General features: G+C 38.9%; 1 protein-coding gene across 4 annotated transcripts in view; it reads right to left on the bottom strand.

Moving 5' to 3' along the window:
- CYRIA (CYFIP related Rac1 interactor A) overlaps positions 1-24375 on the bottom strand; it is a 109879-nt gene that overhangs the window by 28307 nt on the left and 57197 nt on the right. For all 4 annotated transcript variants that reach the window (XM_031008145.3, XM_055378744.2, XM_055378746.2 and 1 more), the window contains one exon: positions 9855-9934. In XM_031008145.3, coding sequence (XP_030864005.1) covers positions 9855-9924 — 70 coding nt within the window. In that variant the 5' untranslated portion in view covers positions 9925-9934. The remainder of the gene's footprint in view (positions 1-9854; positions 9935-24375) is intronic.

Genomic DNA, 24375 nt, shown 5'->3' with positions numbered 1-24375 from the left:
CCACTAGTGGACTGACAGAAGAAAAGGCATGTGATTTTCTGAGTGCATGTATTATTCACATCAGTCATCACTGTTCTGCTGCCTGGCATTTGTTCAAAAAAAGTAAAGGAAAAAAATTAACAAACACAAAGCAAGAAAATATCACCAAAAAAGTAAAGATTAATAATAGAGTCTAGAGATAGTCCAGAGGTTGAAATGTATAGATGAGGATCCTAAAATAACTATAAAAATATGTTAAAGAATCTATAATGTTGAATAATGTATGGTAAAAATGGAAAATTTCAGAAAATCCTTTGAGACTATTTATTAGGTTGGTGCAAAAGTAATTGCTGTTTTTGCCATTGAAAAGGGAAATGCTAAAAATGAAAAATTCCACATTAGATGGTTTCTACTAATGATAAGCTCCTTGATACGTTTATCATTAGTAGAAAGTATCAGTATACTTGAAGACAGACCAATAAAAATTATACAAACTGTATACAAAGAAAAAAGAATTTAAAAAATAGAACAGAGTATCTGAGATCTGTGAAGCAATGTCAAATCAGCTTACTTATATAATTGGTGTCCCAGAAGAAGAAGAAGAAGAAGAAGAAAACAACAGAAAAAGACATTTGAAAAGATAATAAGCAAGAATGTTCAAAATTAGTGACAGGTATTAATTCATAGATCCAGGAAACTTAGAGAACCATAAACAGGATAATTACAAAGAAAACATACCCAGGCACATCATAGTCAAACTACTACAAAACAAAAATAAAGATAAATTATTGACAGCAGCCAGAGAAAAGCATATTACATCTAGGGGAGCAATGATAAAAATGGCTTCTCATCAGAAACAATGAAAGCCAGAAGACAATGGGATCACTTCTTTTGAGTGCTTTAAGAAAAACAAAGCAAACAATAACCGCAACTCCAAAATCCCCCAAACCTGTGGATCTAGAACTCTATGTAAATATCCTTTAAAAACGAAAATTAGATAGCAATATATTTAGACAGATAAAAGCTCAAAGAATTTGTTTCTAATAGACTTGAACTAAAAGAAACATTAAAATAAGTTTTTTAGACTTGGGTAAAATGACACCAGAGAGACCTTGTTATGTGAGAAGGAATGAAGAACACCAGAACAAGTAAATAAATATGCAAGTAAATATGAAGGCCTTATTAAAATCACATGCACATGCACACACACACACACACTCTCTCTCTCTCAAATGATAATTGACAATTTAAAATAAAAAAACACATTTCATTGAGAAGCTTATGGCATATATAGAAGCAAAATACATAACAAAAGCACAAAGTGAAAAGGTGTTAATTTGCAGGTATACTGTGATAAGTTCTTAATTTCTTTACTATGTAAAGAATAGATTTTGAAGGCAGATCACAATCATCTATATTATAATCTCTAAAGCAAGCAAAAAGTGACACAACTAAAAAGTCAACAGAAAAGACAAAATACAGTACCAAAATAGAGTATCCCAAACAGTTTGATTTATCAGAAAAACATGAAGAAAAAAAGAAGGCAAATATGACAAATAGACATAACACCAAGATAGATTAAAATATAAACATTGATTAATGTAATACAATAATTAATTGTATAGACTCAAATACTAAGCTCAAATACAAACATTAATTAACATATATGTAAACATTAATTAAATGTAAATGGACTAAATATTCAATTAAAAGGAAGTTTTTTTTTTTTGAGACAGGGTCTCACTCTAGCATCCAGACTGAAGTGCAGTGGTGTGATCTCAGATCACTGCAGCCTCCACCTCCTGGCCTCGAGCAATCCTCCTGCCTCAGCCTCCTGAGTGGCTGGGACTACAGGTGCATGCCACCATGCCTAATTAATTTTTGTATTTTTTGTAGAGATGAGGTCTCGCTTTGTTGCCCAGACTGGCCTTGAACTCCTGAGCTCAAGCAATCTGCCAGCCTCAGCCTCCCAAAGGTATGGTGGTATGAGCCACTGTGCTCAGCCTAAAAGGCAGATATTATCAGCCTGGATGAAAAAGCTAGGACTGGCTATATGCTGTTTACAAGAAACACACTATAATGATAAAGACATAAACAGGATGAAAGCAAAAGAATGGGAAAATATATACCATGTTAAACACTAACCATAAAAAAGCTGGTATAATCAAAATATAAAATGCTTCGGGGTATATTTGACAAAAGATGTGCAGCACTCTTATATTAAAAACTGTAAACTATTAATGAGTAAAATTAAATGATATATAAATAAAAGGAAAGATGTGCTATATTCATAGTTAGGAAAAATCAATATTACACACATGGCAATTCTCCCCTAATTGTTCCATAGATTTGATGCAATTATAATAAATATTCCAGTAGAATTTTTTATTGTAGAAACTAAGGACTGATTAGAAAATTTATTTAGAAAAGTAAAGGAGTTAGAATAGCCAAAACAATCTTCCAAAAGAGTTAAAAGACTTACTCTTTCTTGACTCTAAGACCTATTATTTGTTATATTTGGTATTAATTGGTGAGAAGGTAGATCAATAGAGTAATCAGAGAAAACAGAGAGTCCTGAAGTAGCCCATATCACACATATTACAATTAGCAAATTTACAAAATGGACATTAAAGCAATCCACCTGTGCTACTACAATATTATGGACTATGAAAAAATAATAAACCTAATACCTTTCTCACAACATATACAAAAATTAGCTGAAGATCAGTCACTGATCTAAATGTAAAGCTTAAAACAATACAGCATTCAGAAGAAAACAAAGCAAAATATCTTTGTGACCTTGGTATAGGTCATAATTTCTTAGAATACAGAAAGTGCTTAGCATAAAATTTAAAAATTATAAACTGTACTTCATCAAAATTTGAAACTTCCATTCATGAAAAGATATCAATAAGAAAATAAGTAGGTAAGCCTACTAGGTAAAAATATTTGCAAGATATAGCTTACAAAACACATGTATCCAAACTACAGTAAAGAATTCCTACAATTTACCAATACAAAGACGAACAACCTAATTAAAACTAGGCAAAAGACATGACAAGATATGTTCTTAAATAGATAAGCAACTATACAATAAGCACATGAAAAAGAGCTCAACACTGTCAGTTATTATGGAAATGCAAATGAAAAACACCATGGGATACTACCCCACCACTGCTAGAACAGCTAACAGGAAAATGACTGACAATACCAAATGTTGGAGAAGATGTGGAACACTTGGAGTTGCTTAGTTATTGGCAGGAATGTAAAATAGCACATCTCATTTGGAAAGCTGTTTCACAGTTTCTTTTTTTTGTATGTATAAGCATGTTTATTATTATTTTAATTTTTATTTTAGATCCAGTGGGTACATATGCTATGTATAAGTTTTTTACAAGGGTATATTGTGTTGCTTTGGTTTCTTGAAAAGTTACATAGAACTACTCTATCACTGAGGAATTCCACTCCTAGGTATTTACCCAAGGAATATAATGCCCACAAATATTCTACAAGAATGTTTATAGCACAATTACTAATTACAGCCCCAAACAGGAAATAGCCCATATGATCATCAACAGGAAAATGAAAACGAATTGTCATACAACAGAAGAGTATTCAATAACAAAAAGGAAATAAACTATTGATACATGTAATGACATGGCTGGATGTCAAAAACATTATATTGAGTGAAAAACATACAAAAAAGCATATTCTGTATGATTCTATTTATATGAACTTAAAAAACTTATAGATTAGCTAAATTAGTCTTTTACAATGTAAGTCAGACATGATCAGTAGCTGTTTTTGGGGTCTGGTAGGTAGACTGCCTGGGAAGGGGCTTGATGGAACTTTCTGGAGTGACATGAATATCCTGTGTCTTGACAGAGTGTGGCATTTGTCAAAACCAACTAAAATGTGAACGTAAGATCAGTGCATCTGAGTGCATGTAAATTATGTCCCAATGAAAATACAATTTAAAAAGTGGAGTTACCAGGAAAAGAAGAGAAATAATATACTCTGTGACGACGGAATAATGTCAGCATTAGGCAGAAGAAAAGAATTGGATCTTCCAAAAGAATCCTTTTTTAAAAACAAAAAAAATTTACAACTTTGTTGAGATTTAATTCACGTGCCATACGATTCACCCATTTAAAGTGCATAATTAAACAGTTTAAAATATATTCTTAGTGTTGTGCAACCATCATTACAATCAGTTTTAGAACATTTTCCCCAAAAAGACGTTGTACCCATTAGCAGCCACTCCTCATTTCTCTCCAACCCTCTCCCCACCTCCGGGCCTAGACAATTAATCTTTCTGTCTTGACAAATTTGCCTATTCTAGACATTTCATATAGATGAAATCAACAGTGTGTGGTCTTTGTAACTAGCTTCTTTCACTTAGCACAATGATTTCAAGGTTCATCCATGTCATATCACATATCAGTACTTCATTTTTTTAATTGATCAATAATATTGCATTGAATTGATATAACATTTCATTTGCCCATTCGTCAGCTGATGGGCATTTGGGTTGTTCCCACTTTTCAGCTATTACAAATAACGCTGCTACGAAAATTAATGCGCAAATTCTTGTGTGGACATATATTTTCACTTTTCTTGCATATATACCTTGGAGTGGAATAGCTGGATCATATGGTAGCTTTATGTTTAAACTTTTGAAGAATTTCCAGACTGTTTTCCAAAGCAGATGTACTATTTTACATTCCTACCAGTGGTGTAAGATAATCCTATTTTTTTTCACATCCTCACTAACACTTATTATCTCTCTTTTTGATTAGAACAATCCTAGTGGGTGTGAAATTCAATCTCACTGTCATTTTGATTTGCATTTCCTTCATGAGTAATGATAGTGAACATCTTTTCATGTGCTTATTGGCCATTTGTTTATTTTCTTTGGAGAAATGTCCACTCAGATCCCAAAGAAATCTTTGATAGATCAAGTTATTTGCTGATTAAAAAAAAATAGTTTACTTGAAGTGAGAATGCAGAGATTTGAATCTACTTGAACCTCTACCTAACTTGGAGATCTTCCACTCCAAGCTTTGGATCTTGGAGCTCAAAAAGTTGCATGGGTTAGCTTCCCTGTTGTAAACACTAACTATGTATCCTCACCTGGATGCATGAATTAAAGGTGGTTCACAAAGCAGCTTATCATCAGAAGCACCTGGAAATGTGGGAAAAATGGATTCTTGGGACTAAACAACTGAATCTGATTTTTTAGGTGAGTCTCAGGTAACCATATAAAAAGAAGGTTCACCAGATGTTTCTAATGATCATTTCAGCCTTGGAATTACTGAAACTACTTCATTGAAAGGTTAATGCCTGCTGCCCATGTTGGGTGCCATAATGGTGGGTCTGATTGCACAATCTTGAGTAGAACTTCAGACATACTTCTTCCTGTAAACTGAAGCCATCACTCATGAAAGATTAGTTTGCTACATTAATCTTTCATTTCTCCCTGTCTCCCAGACTTCAAAGAAGACATGGAGACATGGCAAGGAAGTAGAATCTTTCATTTCTCCCTGTCTCCCAGACTTCAAAGAAGACATGGAGACATGGCAAGGAAGTAGAGAGGGAAGAAAAAGAAGTAGAGGGATGAAAAACAACAATAAAGATGTTAAGTGGTTGTAGAGAAATGTGAATACAAAGTATATAGAATGCACTGTAAAGGTCAGATGAGAATTTAAATCAGATCTATGCAACAGGAATACCTAAGGACAGATGTGACTAATTTTGTATTGTTTTGACCCAGCTTAATTATATCTGTCTGACCCAGTTCAATTATATTCTACCACTAACTTCAAAAAGAATATTTAACACTCAAAGTAGAGGTGCCAAATTCATTAAAGTTGTTACAACATGCTGTTCAGCCTTCCTCCTTCCTGCCACCTCTTCCTCCTTAACTCTTTACAATCCAGCCTCTATATTCAAAGCAACAAATTCGGAATCTGCTCCCCTAGGGGCCACTAGTGACTGGACAGCTCACTGCCTAATTCATCAGTCCCTTTTCAAGCTTCATTCTTCTTGACAGCTCTGCAGCATTGAATCCATTTACACTCCCTCCTTCTTGATCACATGTGCTCTTGTGACTGCCTGGATAGAGCCCGCTTCACTCTGTTCCCTCATGGGATCAGCATCTGTTACTGAGGTTCATTCATGGGTTAAGTGCTGAGTCACAAAACTGAGGGGGCCCAGACCCTGCCTCCAGGAATCTCAATTTAGTAAGATGTCCTCCTTCTTCTACAGTCTGACCTCTCTCACGGATCCTTGGACTGCTCAAGCCCCCTTTAAACATAAGCATGCCTAATGTTCCCATCTGCTCAGCTCTCTGGTTTTCTCTCAGGGATGTCAGCTATTCTCTTTGGAGGTAAGCCCCAGTGCTGGACATCTAGCCCTAAGCTCCTAGGCTTGGCAGCCTTACCTTGCATGGTCTAACCCAAGCCAGCCTTCCATTTCATCCCCCGTTTCTCTCCAGCAAGCATTTGGTGTTTCATCTAAATCGGACCTCTTGCTGCTCTTCAAACATGCCCTTCCTATTCCAGTTTCCATGCCTTTAATCATACTGTTTCCATCTGCTAAAAAACTCTCCCTATCTGTGCCTGTAGAAAAACCACTCATTCTTTAAGGCCCATTCCAAATGCCACCTCTTGCAAGAAGACTTCTCCAATTCCTTCCATAGCCTTCTGTTTCCCGAAACTAGACGTATGCTCTTTTTCCTTCCTTACTGTCATGCCACACTGTGCTCCTGTAAGTCCTTTATTTATTTCATCTTAAACTGAGTGACTATTGTCCTCCACTCTAGCCTGAGACTTCACTGGGCAATGACTGCTGTTGTTTACTTCTGTGTCCCTAACACTGAGTGGCTTACAAGTACACTCACAACCATACTCAACATGCCCTTAGTGGACTGAATTGAAATCCAGAGACTCAAGGAGAAATCATGATAGCAGCCCACCTTCCCTACCCCTCCAGCCCATCATCATTTCTCGAAAATCATCTTTAGGAAATAGGATTTTCAGGATAAAAAATTTTTTTTTTCCATGGAATGACTTAATTTGCAGACAACTAAGATGTCCCTCTCTGGTCAGGGACAGAACGATTGCTGTAGCTTTTCTAGGAAGCTACTGGTGGTGAGCACTTAGGGGAAGTAAAACCAGGGAAGGAGGAGAGCCACAGAGATCTTTGTTCCCATCTTGATTTCCTAGTCATTTCCTGTGTGACTTCACCCTAGTTATTTATCTTCTCAACATTTCAGTGGAATAAAGTTAGTCTTATCCATAGGACTGATGAGAAAATAAGCAGGATTTTATATATGTTTACGAATTTATAGTTCTATATCTTCCTTAAATACTATAGCTCTAGTCCCAGTAATAAGCCACCAGATATGGGAATCCAGTCCACACTTCTTCCTCTTGAGGAAATTACATTGACAAATGGAGTTTTAGTACTATAAACTATCATCAAAATTTGAGACTTCTAAATGCTCTGTTTAGCCACCATGACCTTTCTTTACATAAAACATTAAGAAAATATTCAAAGTACCAGACTGGGCAAAGCAGAGTACTCTGGTAGTAGTGGGTGGGGGCGCACAGAAGCACCTCTCAACACCTCCCTATGTGCTATGGTGGGGGGGATGGAGTTTTCTAACATAGACTCAGAAATCTGATGCTCAGGAGAATACCAGTTGAAAACCAGTTTTAAATCCCTGCAAATTCTACTTGGATCAATAATACTGCATTTATTTTAAATCCCTGCAAATTCTACTTGGATCACTTTAAAGGCTTTTGAGATTAGACTTGACCAAGAACTCAACACTGGTCTTTCTGGAAGCATGGAAATCTGAGACTCCAAGAACAGCTAAACAGGCAAGTGAGGCCACTGAATTCTGGGAGGTACATATGAGCATGCACAGATGCATACGGAATTTAGGGTTTCCAAAACAGAACAAGCACGTTAGTCTCCTACTCCCAGGCCTTTATACACCCCCACAGTTGTGAATAAATGGGACACATCACCACTATTTTGGCCTTTGTATACACTGAATGCAACAATGTAAAATGCATCTGTTAAGAAATGGATGGGAACAATTAAACATGTAAATAGTAAAAGAAGGGTGGCAAGATTATAGATAATTTGTTTTGCACATTTTTTAAAAAAATTAATAAACCATTCTTTGAACAACATATATGTGTGTGTGTGGCTTTTTTTAGAGGAATATCAAAAGTTAAACCAGTAAAAAAGCCCATTTTATATATCAACTCACTCTGCCTCTAGCTAAACCCCTTACCAAACCAAACCAAGCCAAACAATAACAACAACATAGCACGCTGATTTAAATCAGAAGCAAGCCATCTTTCATTGACTATAAACTAGATTAAATGTATTTTCAGAACATACAAGCTTTGGGGACACTTTTCCTTTTCAAGTGGCTATTTAAAACCTGCCAAAGACGCCAAAAAAAAAAAAATACACCTGCAGAGCTTACACTTTTGGTTTAGTGCAGCTTAGAAGGGTCTTATAGCATTTCCTTAGCAAACTTCTGTTAGAAGGTTTAATCTATATGCAAGGAAGTTCCAATTATTATTTTTAATGGAGATAAAATATTTGAAAAATTAAAGTTTAAAGCACATTAGAGTGTGCAACAGATGGTGATTAGTGGGAAAAAAGACAGTTAACTGTGCTTGCTATTGTGAAATTGGAATTTTGAAAAGGGGTGAACATGAGAGTTAAGGAAGAAACATGAGCTTAGTTTGAGCAAACATAAATGTTCCTCATTCCTATACTCATTCTCATTTGTCAATATATTCAATCAAAAAATAAGAAAAAGTCTCTGTCTTTTTTCAGTCATGATTCTTAAGCCATTTCACTTGAGGAAAATGTAGTTTTTGATAAGAGAAACATAACCTTTTGGATAAAAGGGATATATGTCAAAATCCTGAAATGGTTTGTACAATCAAATAATACATAAAGAATAAAGGAAATGACTAAAAATATTCTGTAAGCCTTATTTCTGGTATTGATCACAATTTTCTTTCACATTTAGCAATATTTGTTTTATATGAATCTTTTTAAATTACTGTCCTTAGTACTTTCTTTGGAATGTGATACAGTAATTCATAAACATTTTTAGGAAAAATACATGATGGTTTTCTTCACAACTTTTTTCCTTTGTATGCACTTAATAAATGTGGGCTTACGACCTTCAAAAGGAAAGCAAAGACTAAAATGATCCTCCATTTATGCTAGGGCTACAAAAGTTGATCACTTCTAAAATCAAAGAAAACCATGGGTACATTAAACACATTTTCCATTGTATTTCTTGAAAATTAGGGGAAAAAGAAGGAAAATGACATTAGAAATGATTTCAGAAAAAAAAATGCATAGTGACTGATATGATTTGGCTGTGTCCCCACTCAAATCTCATCTTGAATTGTAGCTTCCATAATTCCCACTTGTTGTGGGAGGGACCAGATGGGAGGTAACTGAATCATGGGGATGGGTCTTTCCCATACTGTTCTCATGACAGTGAATAGGAGTTTCATGAGATCTGATGGTTTTATAAAGGGGAGTTCCCCTACACAAGCTCTCTCTTGCCTGCCACCATGTAAGACGTCCCTTACTCTTCCACTATGATTGTGAGGCCTCCTGAGCCATGTGGAACCGTGAGTCAAACCTCTTTCCTTTATAAATTACTCAGTCTCAGGTATGTCTTTATTAGCAGCATGAGAACAGACTAATACAGTGACCTTTGGATTTGATTCAACTATGATATAAATATTTATCTTATAACTTCCTTATCAACAAACTATAAGGAATGTAAAAAAGTTTCCATTATTATAATTTTTGGAACTTACTTTCAAAATCCAGGAAAAAGTGTGGATAGTTTTCAATTTCCCTGGTAAGGACTTTGAGCAGGTTTCCCATCCCAGCAAACCTAGGAAAGGCAACACAAAACCAAATACCATTAGCAACATAAAAAAAAATAGACTTGTGTGAATATCCCTGGGCCCCCCATAGCTACCTTTGAAGACCAGAAAGAGAGCATCTCCAACACAGGGGTTGAGCAATAATGTAGCAACTCATTTCTAAATTGGTGACAGATAAATATCTCTGAGGTGCTGGGTCTCTAAAACTTGGGGACATGTGGCCTAAGCCATAAAAAGTATGACAATGATAGAAGTGTTACAATCTCTCTCTCGAGAATACACCTGCAGTCCATATCTCGTTCACCATATTAAAAAAAAACCATAAAGAACAGCCTATGAAAAGAATCAGGTATTTTCATTATAGGAGCCAAAGTTTAGGAATATTCTCCGAAGTGCTTCCCTTCCACTTTTCCTAATCCCCTGGATCCTTATAGCAAATGTTTCGGCTTTGCTTTGTTTCCTTTAGATAGATGTGGAACATGTCACGTCAGTGGACAAGACAACAAAGACGGCATTTTAAAAATACCTGTCCAAAAAAGTAAGTTCCTGAAAGCTCACGAGGAATAGAGTTTAGAAGACATATATTTACACTGCCAGGAACTCCTCTTAACATGTATAAGAGGCCAGATTTCTCAGAGGAGTGGCTCCCAGGCAAGTGAGAGGATCTTGTCATCTGATATTCCAATGGTAATGAGATTGGATACTTCTGGAAGCTTAACAATGAAAAGGCATAATGCCCAAAAAGTTACTCTCAGTAAAACTGCAGCCTAACACATCTGCAAAGGTGAGTCAAATCAACAGAAAATTACAAGCCTGTTACATATCAGCAGTCTCAACCTAATAAAAAGAAGAGCTAAAATGTAGGGCTTTTTTTAATAAACAGAAAAATTTCTACTGCTCTCAGCTCTAGACATTAAACTGTCTTTTTAGGGAAGTCATCAATCCACTCAGTCATTCAACACATATTTACAGAGGAGCAATTAGATGCTGGGCACTGTGTTCTTGGGAAGACATTCCTCTAACTCTGCTGTAAGTGAACTCTTGTGCCTCAGATATTTCAGTTTGTGAAGGATCAGTTTGAAAAATTACTGAACTGGTGCAAGGAAACTGCTGGGCTTCAATTTTCTATGGCTATAGTTTCCAACAATATTTATGTTGATACAAGGAATTTTAAAAAAACACACCATTCTAAGCAAGATGTGGCGAGAGAAGAATGCACTGAAAGGATGACTCTGCGCATGAGAATATGTAGCAAGTGGTGGGATCTGGTCTCCATAATCCTCTGCCGGGAAAACACACATTTGCAGACATACTCCCCGATATAAATCACTAACATGAAATCAGAAGACAGACTTTTTAAGTAGTCTATCCTTTGTTAGATGGCCGGTGTCTAATTCCAGCTGTTTTCTACTACCTCTGTTATCCAGGGCAAGAGATTTTATCTCCATAAGCCTCAGTTTCCTGATCTGTAAAATAAACTTTTGAAAAGGATCTATTTCATCAAGTTGTGAGAATTAATGAGATAAAAGTATAAAATGCTTAGCACAGCACTTACAGGAAGTGCTCAAGAAAAATTACGTGCTTTTACTATTGATGATGATAGTCACCATCATCATCATCATCATGATTATGCTAACAGCCTTCAAATGCTTGTTTAGGATTAGCCTATGAAAGATGGATTATAATAGGCCATATGCTGTGCTAGCAAAGAGAAGACTAACAGAGAAATGATGAGAAAAAATTTCTAAACATTATAGTTGTCTGAATATTAAGTCACTTGCCTAGTGAAATAGTGAGTTTTCTCTCATTGGTGATATTTAAGTAGAAAAATGCTATAACAGCCCTCAACATCGTTGGAAAAATGAATTATGTGTGGGGCAGAAGGCTGGGCTAGATGCATCCTAGACATCTCTCACCTTGAGGTGTAGGAATATATTTGGGCATGCATGCACACACACACACACACACACACACACACACACAGGAAAGCAAACACCGTATTTCTCTCTTCTCAAAGATTATTCTTTGTCTTTTCTGTCATTCTTCCATTCCTTCCCTGCCTTTATGCCCATTTCCTTTTAAGATATTTTTGAGCAAAATCCTGTGTGAGGTAGGTTCTGCCAAATTAAAGGTTGGGCTGGTAGAGCCCATCCCTGCCACTGGGCAGCATTCACTATTCACTAACCTCCTGGGTCTCTAGGAAATGATCTGTCTCCAGATTAAGGAACAATTTCAGATTAGGTCTGGAGTCATTTCTTGTAGGAAGATGATTTTACTGTTTGTAGGAGTACTGACTTTCATACAAAGTGCTTTAATGGAAGCTAAATATTCTTAGGTGTCTTAGTTTTGTGGTATGAATGTATCATAAGAGACTTGCATGGATTGGGCTTCCTCCTAAAATTCTGTCCTGTATGTGATTTTACTGTCAGAGTACCTGAGTAGAAGATATGCCAAGCCTTTGAAACTCATAACAGATAGAAACAAACACAAGTAAAAGTATGTCCAAATATTGGCTGTGGAATTCTGTCTCTTCAAAAGGTTATCTCAGTGGACTGGCTGATATCATCAGATATTTTTGAACATCATTCTAACATCAGCAAAGGTTAATTACTTGAAACTCTCAGGATTCCAGAAGTGTCACCTCTCAAGCAAGGACTTCTAGAACAATGACTGTGGACACTGTGTAGAAAGTCTAGTCCCATGGAACCTAGAAAACAAGTGTTTCATCTCATTATGGCCAAATGATGTGATGCTTACTGCCCCACTCCAAGGTTGATAAGAATTCCTGGGAGTGTCTTCTGGTTTAGGGGGATCTGCAAAGTGAATTGGTCCATCGTCACACAGATGGTCACCTAGTAGACACCACAGTTATTTTTAATTGGACCCAGAGTTTCACTTGGAAAGGCCTCTCATCCATATTCTGCATGACAGATTACTCTCCAATTTTTTCAAGCAGCTCGTCAGTGAATACAAAATATACATTGCTATTACCATAGTACTCATGAAATAGCTTAATTAACTCATATAGAGCTTATTTTTTATTATTTTATCTCATTCAATAAAATAACTTTGGTTATTATGCACTATTAGAGAATGCAAATAAATAATGGAAGTAGGGGGAGTAGGAGAGTAAAAGTGCAGTAGTAAGATAAAGCTAGAGGCAAGAAATAGATGAATTATAAGCCATCCCATCCAGAACATTTGTTGGAGATGGCTTATCATCTGCTCCTGGATAGCCAAAGCAAAGAAGTGTCCCCTTCAATATTTGGTGTTCAGAAAATACAAACAGGTTATACTAGAGAAGTACAGTTTTTTTAATTGAAAAAAGGAAAAAGAGACAAGACAATGAGAAATCTCCTCTGGTTTCTAAAAGAAGAGGCTGTTTCACAGAGGAAGTCATATTTGAGGATGAGCTGAGTCTCAGAGCTCCCATGGGCAGACCTGTGGTTACACAGCCAAATGGGTGGCAGAGTAGCTTGGTTCGGGTGTACTCTGAAGGGTTGGGAACTCCGGTTTCTACATTCTATTTGGTGTTTCCATGGATACCCTCTTAATGTGACCTGCTGCTGGGTCTATCCCAAGGGACGTCAGTTTACTACTTTTCCCTATGGTGTGAGAGCTTATATCAGAGGGAATACGGCAATCCAGCAGGCACTCTGAGCTCCCTAGGAGGACTTTAATCTGAGTATCTGAGTTTATTACTTAAATATAGTATGTTGTGTATACTGTAAAGTTTAGGCTTACTTTAGACACACACACATATACACACATGTACATGCACACACACACACACACACACACAATGACTCCCTTGGCATCTTCAGAAATCATTTCTAAGTTGAAGTCCTACTTATGTAGGACATAATGTAGCTACACTGGTGCACATAGAAGTTTTCAGATCTAAATTCATTCCTGTGGGGAGGGTCTGGTAGAGGTAGAGCAAGGACAGAGAGTATGGGTTGAGTATTCCAATTTCAAAAACCTGAAATCTGAAATGCTCCAAAATCTAAAACTTTTTGAGCACTGACATGACACTCAAAGGAAATACTCACTGGACTCCAGATTTTTGTATCTGGAAGGTTCAACCAAGAGGTATGATATAAATATTCCAAAATTTAAAAAAATCTGAAATTCAAAACACTTCTGACCCCAAGCATTTTGGATAAAGGATACTCAAACTGGTATAAGGTCTTGGCTACCAGAGGAAGAGACGGGAGAGGATATACCAGTTGTGTAAGCACTCGTGAAGGGATGGGGTCCTGAAAATCAACATCCTTTATTTGGATGTTTCCTGCTTTGGAGAGTGGCATTGGAAGGTGGTCCTCCTTTCATCCATGTCCTCTCTGGGAGGCCTTTTACTCTTAGAGGCGCAAGTCTTCCCTGCCTAGATTTTCCAGGACTCTGCCCCTTCTCTGCTGAAGTGAAGGTGTCTGGGCATCTGGGTCACTGGTCCTTGGCATTGGCTGGGTCTATTTTCCCATGCATGGTAAGCTGGGACTGACTTGCAGGGATTAAGACACAGTCTTGAGAATCTGAAGCAGAGTAGGCCAAAGTAACAATATGATGTGTTGACTCAGCTCATTCTCAAATATGACTTCTACTGTGAAACAGACTCTTCTCTTAGAAAACAGAGGAGGTTTCTCTTTGTCTTGACTCTCTCTTAGCTATGACTTTTTCCTTGTTTTTCAATCAAATAAAAACAAAAAAACAAAAAGCTTTACTTCTCTAGTTTAACCTGTTTGTATTTTCTGAACACCAAATCTTACCCAGAAAGGTGTGTACTGTAAGTAATACATGAATAGGATCATAGAAAAGAGTGCTTGAAAGAGCCTCAAGAATATAAAGCACCATCCAACTGCCTGTTACTCCAGAGCAAATCATTGTAGCTGTGAGTCTTGGGTTCCCCATTTGCACAACAATACGATAATAGTATCTCCTGCATGGAACTCTTGTCAGCACTAAATGAACTGAGTGTGAAAGCACCATGTATACTGTAAAGGGCTGGGCAAATATTACCTATAATTGTTCAATATTACAACTACTCTTACAGTTTAAGATATTCAGGGAATCCAATAAATGGATTAGTGTCCCCAGCATCATATGATTCCATATGATTTCCATTTTTCTTTATTTTTCAAGATTGGTGTCCTAAGATTCATGGTCCCTTGTGTATATCTTTTCCACATTAAACTATAACCAGGTAAATGCTTATAGGCATTAATAGCTGAAAGAGACTTTTCTACATGCAAGTCACGGTATTTTAAGTACGTTTTCTTGTTTCATATTCAAAATATACATGGGGCAGATATATTATTAGAGATTGGAAAACTAAGAATTATTAAAATTCAGTGTAGAAGCTGATTAAAAAATATAAATTATTATGGAAGACAACTAAATTTTCAAAAGAACAATTTTTATGTAAGTTTGTGATAGAGGCTTCAGGTAATTCTACAAAAATTAAAACCCATTTTCAATGCAAAATTCCCAAACATAAACAAATGCTTTTAAAAATATGGATGGTGTGGTTACTCTTTTAGTAATACTTGGATTATCATCAAAGATTTAACTTTATTTTTTTGAGACAGTCTCATTCTGTTGCCCAGGCTGGAGTGCAGTAGCGCAATCTCAGCTCACTGCAACCTCTGCCTCCCGTATTCAATCAATTCTCCTGCCTTAGTTTCCCAAGTAGCTGGGATTACAGGCACCCGCCACCACACCCAGCTAATTTTTGTATTTTTAGTAGAGACGGGTTTCACCATGTTGGCCAGGATAGTCTCGAACTCCTGACCTCAGGTGATCCACCCGCCTCGGTCTCCCAAAGTGCTGGGATTACAGGCGTGAGCCATCGTGCCCGGCCAGATTTTACTTTTTAGCCAAACAGTTGTGTCTATGTGTACCCCATGTCATATAGCACAAAGTCTAAGGAAAACAAATGTCTAATAAAGAAAACCCAACCAAAGTGGTTCATAAATACTTCTACTGAAAAGAAATGAAATGGCAAAGCATAAAAAGTTAACACGTAGATTTTCTAGCAATCTGAAGTCGGGGACTTGGGGTGGCTGCCCACTCCAGTCCTAGGAGATCTGCTTTATCTTCCTCAACACTGACTCTCTTGGTGACAGCAAAATAAAAGGAAAGAGCAATGCCTATCCCACGAAAAGGTAATCTGATAACAGTTTGGGTGGCAAGTTTCTTCTTCCTCCTTTGGTTTTCTAATGAAAATGCTACCTTTAACAATTACTCTGAGAGAATTACTCAATCCCCAGGGCACTTACAGATGGGGTATGCACTGAGAGAAGACATGGCTTCCGCATTCAGGTGATGCACATTCTATTTAGGGAAACAGCACTAGTTAAATTAAACAATTTCATCTATCTAGAAGCACGTATCACATTCCTGATAAATCGTAAGTACTCAAATATATTAATTGAATGTGAAAATAATAGTATGTCCCCGCTACGGATTAAGTAACAGAGTAATTATAGTTATTACTACTATAATTTATGAGAGAAACTGGAACATCAGCATTTTATTGAGTGCCCACTGTGTATGTGGCACTATACTTGAAGCTTTCACACATTTTATCTCATTCAAACCTTATAGCAAACATCAGGTAGCTATAATTATCATCACATTGATTGGCGGGATAAAAAGGAGGTTCGAATGGCTAAACAATTTTTCAAATACTACAAGAAAATAAAAGATGGAGTCACGTTTGACACTGAAACTCTGTGAATCTGAAGACTATGCTCTTTTCTGCACAGTAAAAGTCCTGGGGCTCCACATCCCTAGGAGGCCCCTGCTTGGGGACTTCAGAGAGTGTGGTCAGCTGAAGGTATGTGTAGGGTGCTGTATTGTTGAATGAACATGCTCATTTTTTCTGGGGAGACAGCCCATAGCTTCCATTAGATTCCAAAGGGGTTGGCTCTACACTAGTGCTACTCAATAGCATGTACAGGAAGGGAGGTGTTTCTTTAGGAAATGAAGGAAAAGAGAAAAGTATGTGGGGTGAAGTCTTCTGGAAGAGTTTGCTCGATAGAAGAAGCAAGCTGCCACCCAACGTGAAGAATACTGGGAATCCGGGTTGGCTGAGAGAAGCCCTCCAGCTGAGGGGGTTGGGGGGGATTCTGAGTGTGAAGGGAACACAGAATACACATTGGTGACCCCTCAGTCCTCCAAAAACAGAATTTCTTCCTCAAGATTCATTTACTGTGCTAGTATTTTGACATAGGTTCTTCAATTTTTTCCCCCAACTAGTCTAGAATATGGGTGTTTCTCTAGTCATTTTAGGAGTGGTAGCAAAGCCTCTAAAGCCCGCCTGCACGCCCTTGCCAAGGGAGGCACTCATCTTTAAGGAGTGACAATTTTGGATGTACTCATGGTATTTTCTATGACCGCTTTCTTGGCTCTCAGTTCAAAACCACTTCTATGAGAGTTGGCTTTAAGGCTATTCAGTGGAAAACCATGACTCTCTTTAAGAAATAATTCTCTAGTCACATTTCCAGTTTCAAAAAAAAAGAGAATTCATATATGAAGACACTGTTTTTCACTATTTGCAACTCTATTTTTGTTTAGAAGAAAAATAAGTTGATAGCATTAGCTGCACTCCCAGAGTATAAAACCAAATGAAATCAAGCAGGGTTTATTTTAAAAAGAAGTGATTGTGGTTTATGGAGAAATTCATTTGTTTTCTATAAATAAGACATATCAAAGGAAGCAGGCCCAGGGAACAGGGCAGTGTGAATACTGACCTCTGCCTGTGTATACCAAAATTTCAATGCTCAACCTTCATGAGTAGATCACAAGCTCCTAGGAGATTTCTTTTTTTGGTTATGACTATTTGAAAAGAGAATTCCTAAGCCAATGCTACTTTTTATCAATAATGAACAGAAGGTGAGAAAACAAATGAATACAACAGCAGCCCTACCAGGGTTTATTTTCTAACATTTTTTAAAAAGTCTAAGACAATAATACTCATCTCTAACAGACAATAAGACCTCTATCAGAAGGGATAGATTTTCTTATCATTTTGAATGACCCAATACCTTCCAGAATCTATAATCTTTAGCATCTCTGGTGCAAAGACTTTAAGAGATCAAAGACTCAGACTGCCTATAACAACATTTTGGGAATAAGGAAGTCCTGACTCATCCAATTTTTTTTTGGCAACATAGCATTTAAACTACAGACTGACCATGAATACACCAATAACATATATTTATATAATTTCACATCTTTGTCAAAGATGTGTCTGACTGCATTTATCTTCAGTATGAGCATATGTCAAAGGGAGAAACGTTATCATTGGAGCCATTTTACGGGTATGAGAACTCCATGACCAGGTATAGTAAGTGTCCTTCCCAAGGTCCTCCAGATGGGTCCTGGACTTCATAATATACAGGCCCCCTACATCCCCAAATTTAATCTGAATACACTCCATATTAGAACTGGGGTCATCTTTTTAAAGCTCTCATTTTACAAAAAAAGAATGGGTCCAAGAATCCACAGCACATTAGGGTCAAAGAAGGGACTAGAAGAGAGATGTTGTGGCTCTCAATCTCATGCTCTGTCCATTAATACAAAGAGTAAATGGGACATCAAGTTCATTTTCTAAGACAAGATGAACTCAGAATGCTCTTTGCTCCCTAATAAGGACACCCTCGCTGGTGGTCCAGAATAATTTTTTTTTTTTTTTTTGCACACTTCCCTTCCTTCTCAATTTGATTTTCCTGATTCATACCCTTGGCAGAGCTTGCCAGTATCCTGCAAATAGCCTCCAACTTGATCTTCCTGACACCAGTCTTGTCTCCCTTCTACTCATTTCCATGCTGCCGGCAGAGCCATTTTCCTAATCACAAATCTGAGATACTACTTCCTTGCTTAATATGCTTCTGTGGCTCCCCAGTGCCTGTCGGATAGAATGCATTCAAATGAGTGCACTGGGCACAGAACGCCTGGACCCCGCTCCCTCCACTCCAGCCTTGCCCTGCACATCCCATCCCTAGAGTGGCTCTGCTCTTGACTGCCTCAGGGCCCTTGCACATGCTGCTCTGTCTGCTTAACATTCTTAATGATCTGCAGGCCAGAGTGAGGAGGGTGCTTTATGTATTGCCATATTTTAATTTTTATAACAACCATATGAAATAGTTACTGCTATTATCCCAGTTTCAGAGATAAAGAATCTTAAAGACTTAGAAACTTACTGCATCTCACCAGTGACAGATCAGGGTCACTGGAATCCCCTTCTATCTGACATCTAAGCACCAGCTCTTGGCAATTGCTTCCCCCACACCTCCTTTGAAGTAGGAGGGTGAAGATCAGGACCCTTGGAAGCACCCCCTCAGCCCTCCCTCCCCTTCTATTCTACACCAGTAAAAACAAAAGCCACTCTTCTGAGTGAGCTCCTCGTCTCTGCTCACCTAACACGTCTTGTGTGCCATGCGACAGTGCCTATCGCAGCAAACCATAATTACATACACTTTCTCCTGTATCTCCCTGTCTTCTGGGGCAGGGCTGTTTTTACACTGCCTTGTATTCCCAGCACTTAAGGACGGGCCTAGCATGTAGTAAGCACAGAAAAATAAATCCTTACGATTGTTCTGACTAGTGGTTCCCAAGCCCTCCAAGGCAAAATGAGAAAAACAAAGCCTACGTCATGAGCCTTTCAGAAAGTTATTCAAACACTTCTATGTTACAAGGTTTTTATTTATGTTGGAAAATGATGTTGTAATTATATCCTAAATATGCCAGGTTTATTTGGAAATGTTACTGGTTTTTGAAATCCTGAAGTCTAGGAACACGCACCTGGGCTATGCCTTGTGTGGGGCTGGGAGCAGAGCTACAAGCGTGACCTGGCCTCTTACGTCGTCAGGCCAGCGCCTTCATCTGCACCTGCTACCTCGCTTCGTTTTACCGTAAGTCTGACCTTCTAGCTACAATGGGGCCCCAAGATTTCCCCAGCAGGGCAGAAGAAAACAGAGTAGAGGAAAACAGTCCAGTTTTGGCTTTAGGAATGTTTCTGGAGACTGGATGTGATTTTAGGAGGGCAATTAAGACAATCTACCTTTCAAGCTTATCAGCAAGGTTCAGAGTTGGAGAAATCCTGATGGGCAGCCAGGGCGGCCACTGCTGTCAGTGACATCAAAGGCTTGCAGATGTCCCACAGTGCTCTGCAAAGCCAGCAGCACTTCTGGCTCCTCCCAGCCATCGGCTGGCATCCAGTGGGTGTCCCAGGAGGAATGGGCCCAGCCCTGACATGTCTAGTATTCAGATGACTCAGACACGCTTTCTCCTGGTCACCACAGAACCCCATATACAACATGTACACCATCTGACTGTTTTGAATTACAAGCAAAACAAACTACCCACTTCCATTTAATCATCAGCTTACAATATGTCAATAGGTGGTGTTAAAAAATACTTCTCATCTAAAGGTACATTTCTTAAATGATATAAGCAGCTGTTTTTCTGGGGAAAAATATGCACCACTGGAATGAAGTAGCTCAGCTGATACATTCTGGGAGCCTGTATTTGCTAAGCCAGGTTAGCCATTTTAGATGGCAGGGCTGGGCTTGCACATCCCTGCTCCATCTGCCATTTTTTGCAATGAAGTCATGACGTTTTCTGTTCCGTTGTCAAATGTATTGCCAAGAATCCAACAGATGATTTCATTCCAAGATGAAGGAAGAAAACTGAAGTGGAGTGAGTCTATTAAGCACTTTCATCTGACAATAAAAATGAGTTAATGGCTAAAATGTGTTTTCAAAACGTTTTAACACTACAAGTAATGGCACTCAAATGAGAAAATGCCTTGAATATTCTCATCGATCATTAATACCATGGTGTCCCTCAAAAGGGCTTGGCATTCCCCATGGAATACAAGCTGCTAGAGTCCAGTTGTAAGGCAATTCACGGGAATTCTAAAAAAAAAAACCACGAAACCATTATGGAATTGAACAATTAAGTGCAGGTTTAAAATAGTTCTTTCAATATCTGAGTTCAGTTTTCTAAAATAGACTATTACCTCATCATAGCTAATTTTTCCATAAACATCAATAGTACAGCAGCAAAAAGTACCCAAGAAATGAGGGCAAAATTAGATTCTTTTTTAGGGAATGAAAGTCAATGTGTCCCCCACTTTCAAATGCTAGTGACATGGAAGCAATCAAACTGGGCTCAGCTCTGGCCCAGGCCACCGCTGGGAAGTCACTAGTGAATCTGTCCCCTTTCTCTTGGGAAATCAAGAACATGCTTATGAGGAAACTGCTTGAGACACCTGCTTCTTACCTAGGCAGGTGGACACTCTCAGCCTACCCAGGCCCGTTCTGCCTAATTTCAAAGGGAAAGGTACCCCATGCAGGGCAAGGGGCCCCAGAGACCCAAGCACTCATCTTGGAGACACCATTCACTTAGTGTCATGTTGGGCAAGTTGCTCTTCCTCTCTTGGTTGGTTTCAACTCCAGTCTAGAAAGTAAAAGGGAACACCTAGAAGTTATCTCAAATTTGGGCTGTTCTGATAGTGAATTCACTTAAACAGGCTGTCAGTTTTTTGGATTACAAACCTCCTTTCTTCAGAATTCATTCTCAAGTATTTAAATAAACAACAGCCAAGACCCTCTAACCCTCTGAGAGCAGAGCTGTAGGTGAAGGCTTGTCATGGGCACCGCTGATCAACTCCTCCTTGCTGAGATACTTGGGACCCATCTCCTTCCTCATCTCTCACCTCTCTGGAAGTTCCTCCTCAAGTTTCTACTTTCTCCATCTGGCCTTCAAGTCTTGGTCTCCATGTTCTTTCTTCAGCCTTTTCTCATCCTCCCTGGTGTGACCCTTCTGACTCCAATTTCCACCCATAGGCAGATGACTCTCAACCTCTGGCTCTATATTAGACTTCTGTCCCTAGCTCCAGGCCCATCAATCCAAGTGAATGTCCCACAAGCATAGCCATTCAGGGAAGGCCATAGAAACCTCACTTTCCATTCTTTCCAAAATCTTCTCCTCTTCCCTCACCCAACAAAAAGCATTATTATCCTCCCAGTGTTATAACCAGAGCCCTGGGCACCACCTGAGATTTCTCTACCTGCTGTACCCCTTGATCCACTCTCCCACCAAACTCTCTCCACGTCTCCCTTAGATCCATTCCTCTTCCCGATGCCCTTCTCTTGGGTGTCCTCCTCCTTTCTCTCTCTCCAGTCTCTCTCTCCTCCTCCCACTCTTATATTGGATACTTGAGACCCCTGGGATCATTCACCAGTCTCTGAACATGTTACAGGGAATGTCACATATACAACTAATTCTGGGGAATTAAATCTCTTCCATTCCTGTTGTCTTACAATATAACTAAAAAAAAAAGAAACAAAATGAAAAAGAGGCCTTCTCCTTTTCCCTGCCCTGCTTTCATTCCACAGGCAACTGTGTCACGCATTTGTTCTTGAAGTTTATCTGCCTCCATAGTTCTCTGGCAGGTGGTAAAATACAACCTATCAGGTCAAGGGACCAGGAGGCGAGTCCTGATGAAAATGGTCCTTCTGGGAAGCAAAAGGCCCTGCAGAATTTGATGGCCCCAGGACCTTGGGATGACTCGACATCTAAGAAGGTTTTCAGATGTTGAGTTTTCTTAAACTGGAGCTCATCTGGGTACCAAAGGAGGCTTTGGATGTGACATGTCAAAGCAAAGGAGCAAAGGAAATTTGCTCCCAGATCAAATTTATTTTGGAAAGTGCAGGGGGATATAAAAAATTATTTTGGTACCGAAACAAAAAAAAATCCAATAAAAGCCATCACATACAAAAAACCTGAAGAATATGAGGCCAAGAGAGATTAGCATGCTCCGTGAAATCTCAAGCATCAAGAATGTCCAAAGTGTTGAAACTTCACTTGAAATCTCAGAGACAGGTGCGGCTCTGCCTTTGTTTCCAGCTTCTGAAAGGAGCAATTGCCCTTGTTTCAACGTACTCATCATTGCAAACAAAACTAACATGTTAAAATAAAAGCCCTGGCTTGGTACCCGAGCAAGCTGTGCAGACGGTCAACCTAAGGCTGGGACAGGAAAGGTGGATGAGGTGAGAGTCTGCAAGAGTGGTGGGAGGTGGGCCTGTCAGGCAGGGAGGGGCGGGTGGGGGGTGCTACTTCCTGAGACAGAATCCAGGGAGCAAATAGAATACAGAGTTAGCTGAGTCGACGAAGTTAGCCATGGTTAGCATAAACGCCTGCTAAGCTGGCTGTCAAATAAAGCTGGGTAAATTTTTTACTTGGTATGCAAGGCTATAAGCCTGGCTTAGAGCTCTCTTTCAAGATTCCGCCCCTCTGCTGAAGCTACTCTGATCACTCTGTACATAAGCCACACCAGAATATGACAGTGGAAGGGCTCCTGCCTCCTTGCTTCTGCCTTTTTTCTTTTTTTTAGATGGAGTCTGCTCTGTCATCTAGGCTAGAGTGCAATGGCACTATCTTGGCTCACTGCAACCTCTGCCTCCCAGGTTCCCAGGTTCAAGCGATTCTCCTGCCTTAGCCTCCCAAGCAGGTGGGATTACAGGTGTGTGCCACCACACCTGGCTAATTTTCATATTTTTAGTAGAGACAGGGTTTCACCATCTTGGTCAGGCTGGTCTTGCACTCTTGGACTCAAGTAATCCACCTGCCTAGGCCTCCCAAAGTGCTGGGATTACAGGTGTGAGCCAGAGTGCCCGGTCCTTGCCTCTGTTTTCTTGCTCATACTGTTCTTTTTGCCTTGAACGCCTAAAGACGGCCTATCGTTTCTCCCAGTAACCTCCTCCCCAAACCCCAGGCATAAGTAAGCACCTTTGCTGTTGTGGATTCTTGCAGGGGCTATCTCTGACTGGCTGTCAGTGTTTTAGTCATTTCAACCACTCCTCCTCACTCCTCCCCACCCAACCACCAAGCAGGGTCCGACACATCGCATTATTCATTTATGGCCACTGAGATGGATGGGAAGGACTGGATAAGTAGTCACTATCCAGCAACAACAACAAAGACATCACCCACACAGACTGAGCAGAGAAAACAGTCATTGGTGAGAGAAACGGGTCAGAGAAAAATAAGCATTTCCCCAAATATAAACACTTCTGGGTGATTAGCCCTTTTGTTTTAGGACCAGAGACTACTTTGAAAATCTAATGAAAACTGGCTTTCTCAGAAAAATGCACACATGCAGACTGATACACTTTCAGGAGGTAAAATAAATACACGGAAGCCCAGAAACGAGGGAATCCCTCATCTATTTTAAGATCGCAAATTTCAGTTTATAGATGGCCAAGTGGAAAGAGGACGGCGTTTTGTAGTGTGGACCACGGACTAAGCTACTCTAAAAAGGAAAGGGAATCATTTCATGGAAACAGCATGAGCTTTGGAGACGTTGGGAGAGCCATTGGACTCTTTTGAATCTGAGTTTCCCTTGTTAGTAAAATGCAAATCAAAATATTCCCTTTTTAGT

The sequence above is a fragment of the Gorilla gorilla genome, chromosome 12 (assembly GCF_029281585.2).
Source record: "Gorilla gorilla gorilla isolate KB3781 chromosome 12, NHGRI_mGorGor1-v2.1_pri, whole genome shotgun sequence".
NCBI lineage: Eukaryota > Metazoa > Chordata > Mammalia > Primates > Hominidae > Gorilla > Gorilla gorilla.
The sequence above is the reverse complement of the archived record's forward strand: the minus strand, read 5'-3'. Positions and strand labels throughout refer to the sequence as shown.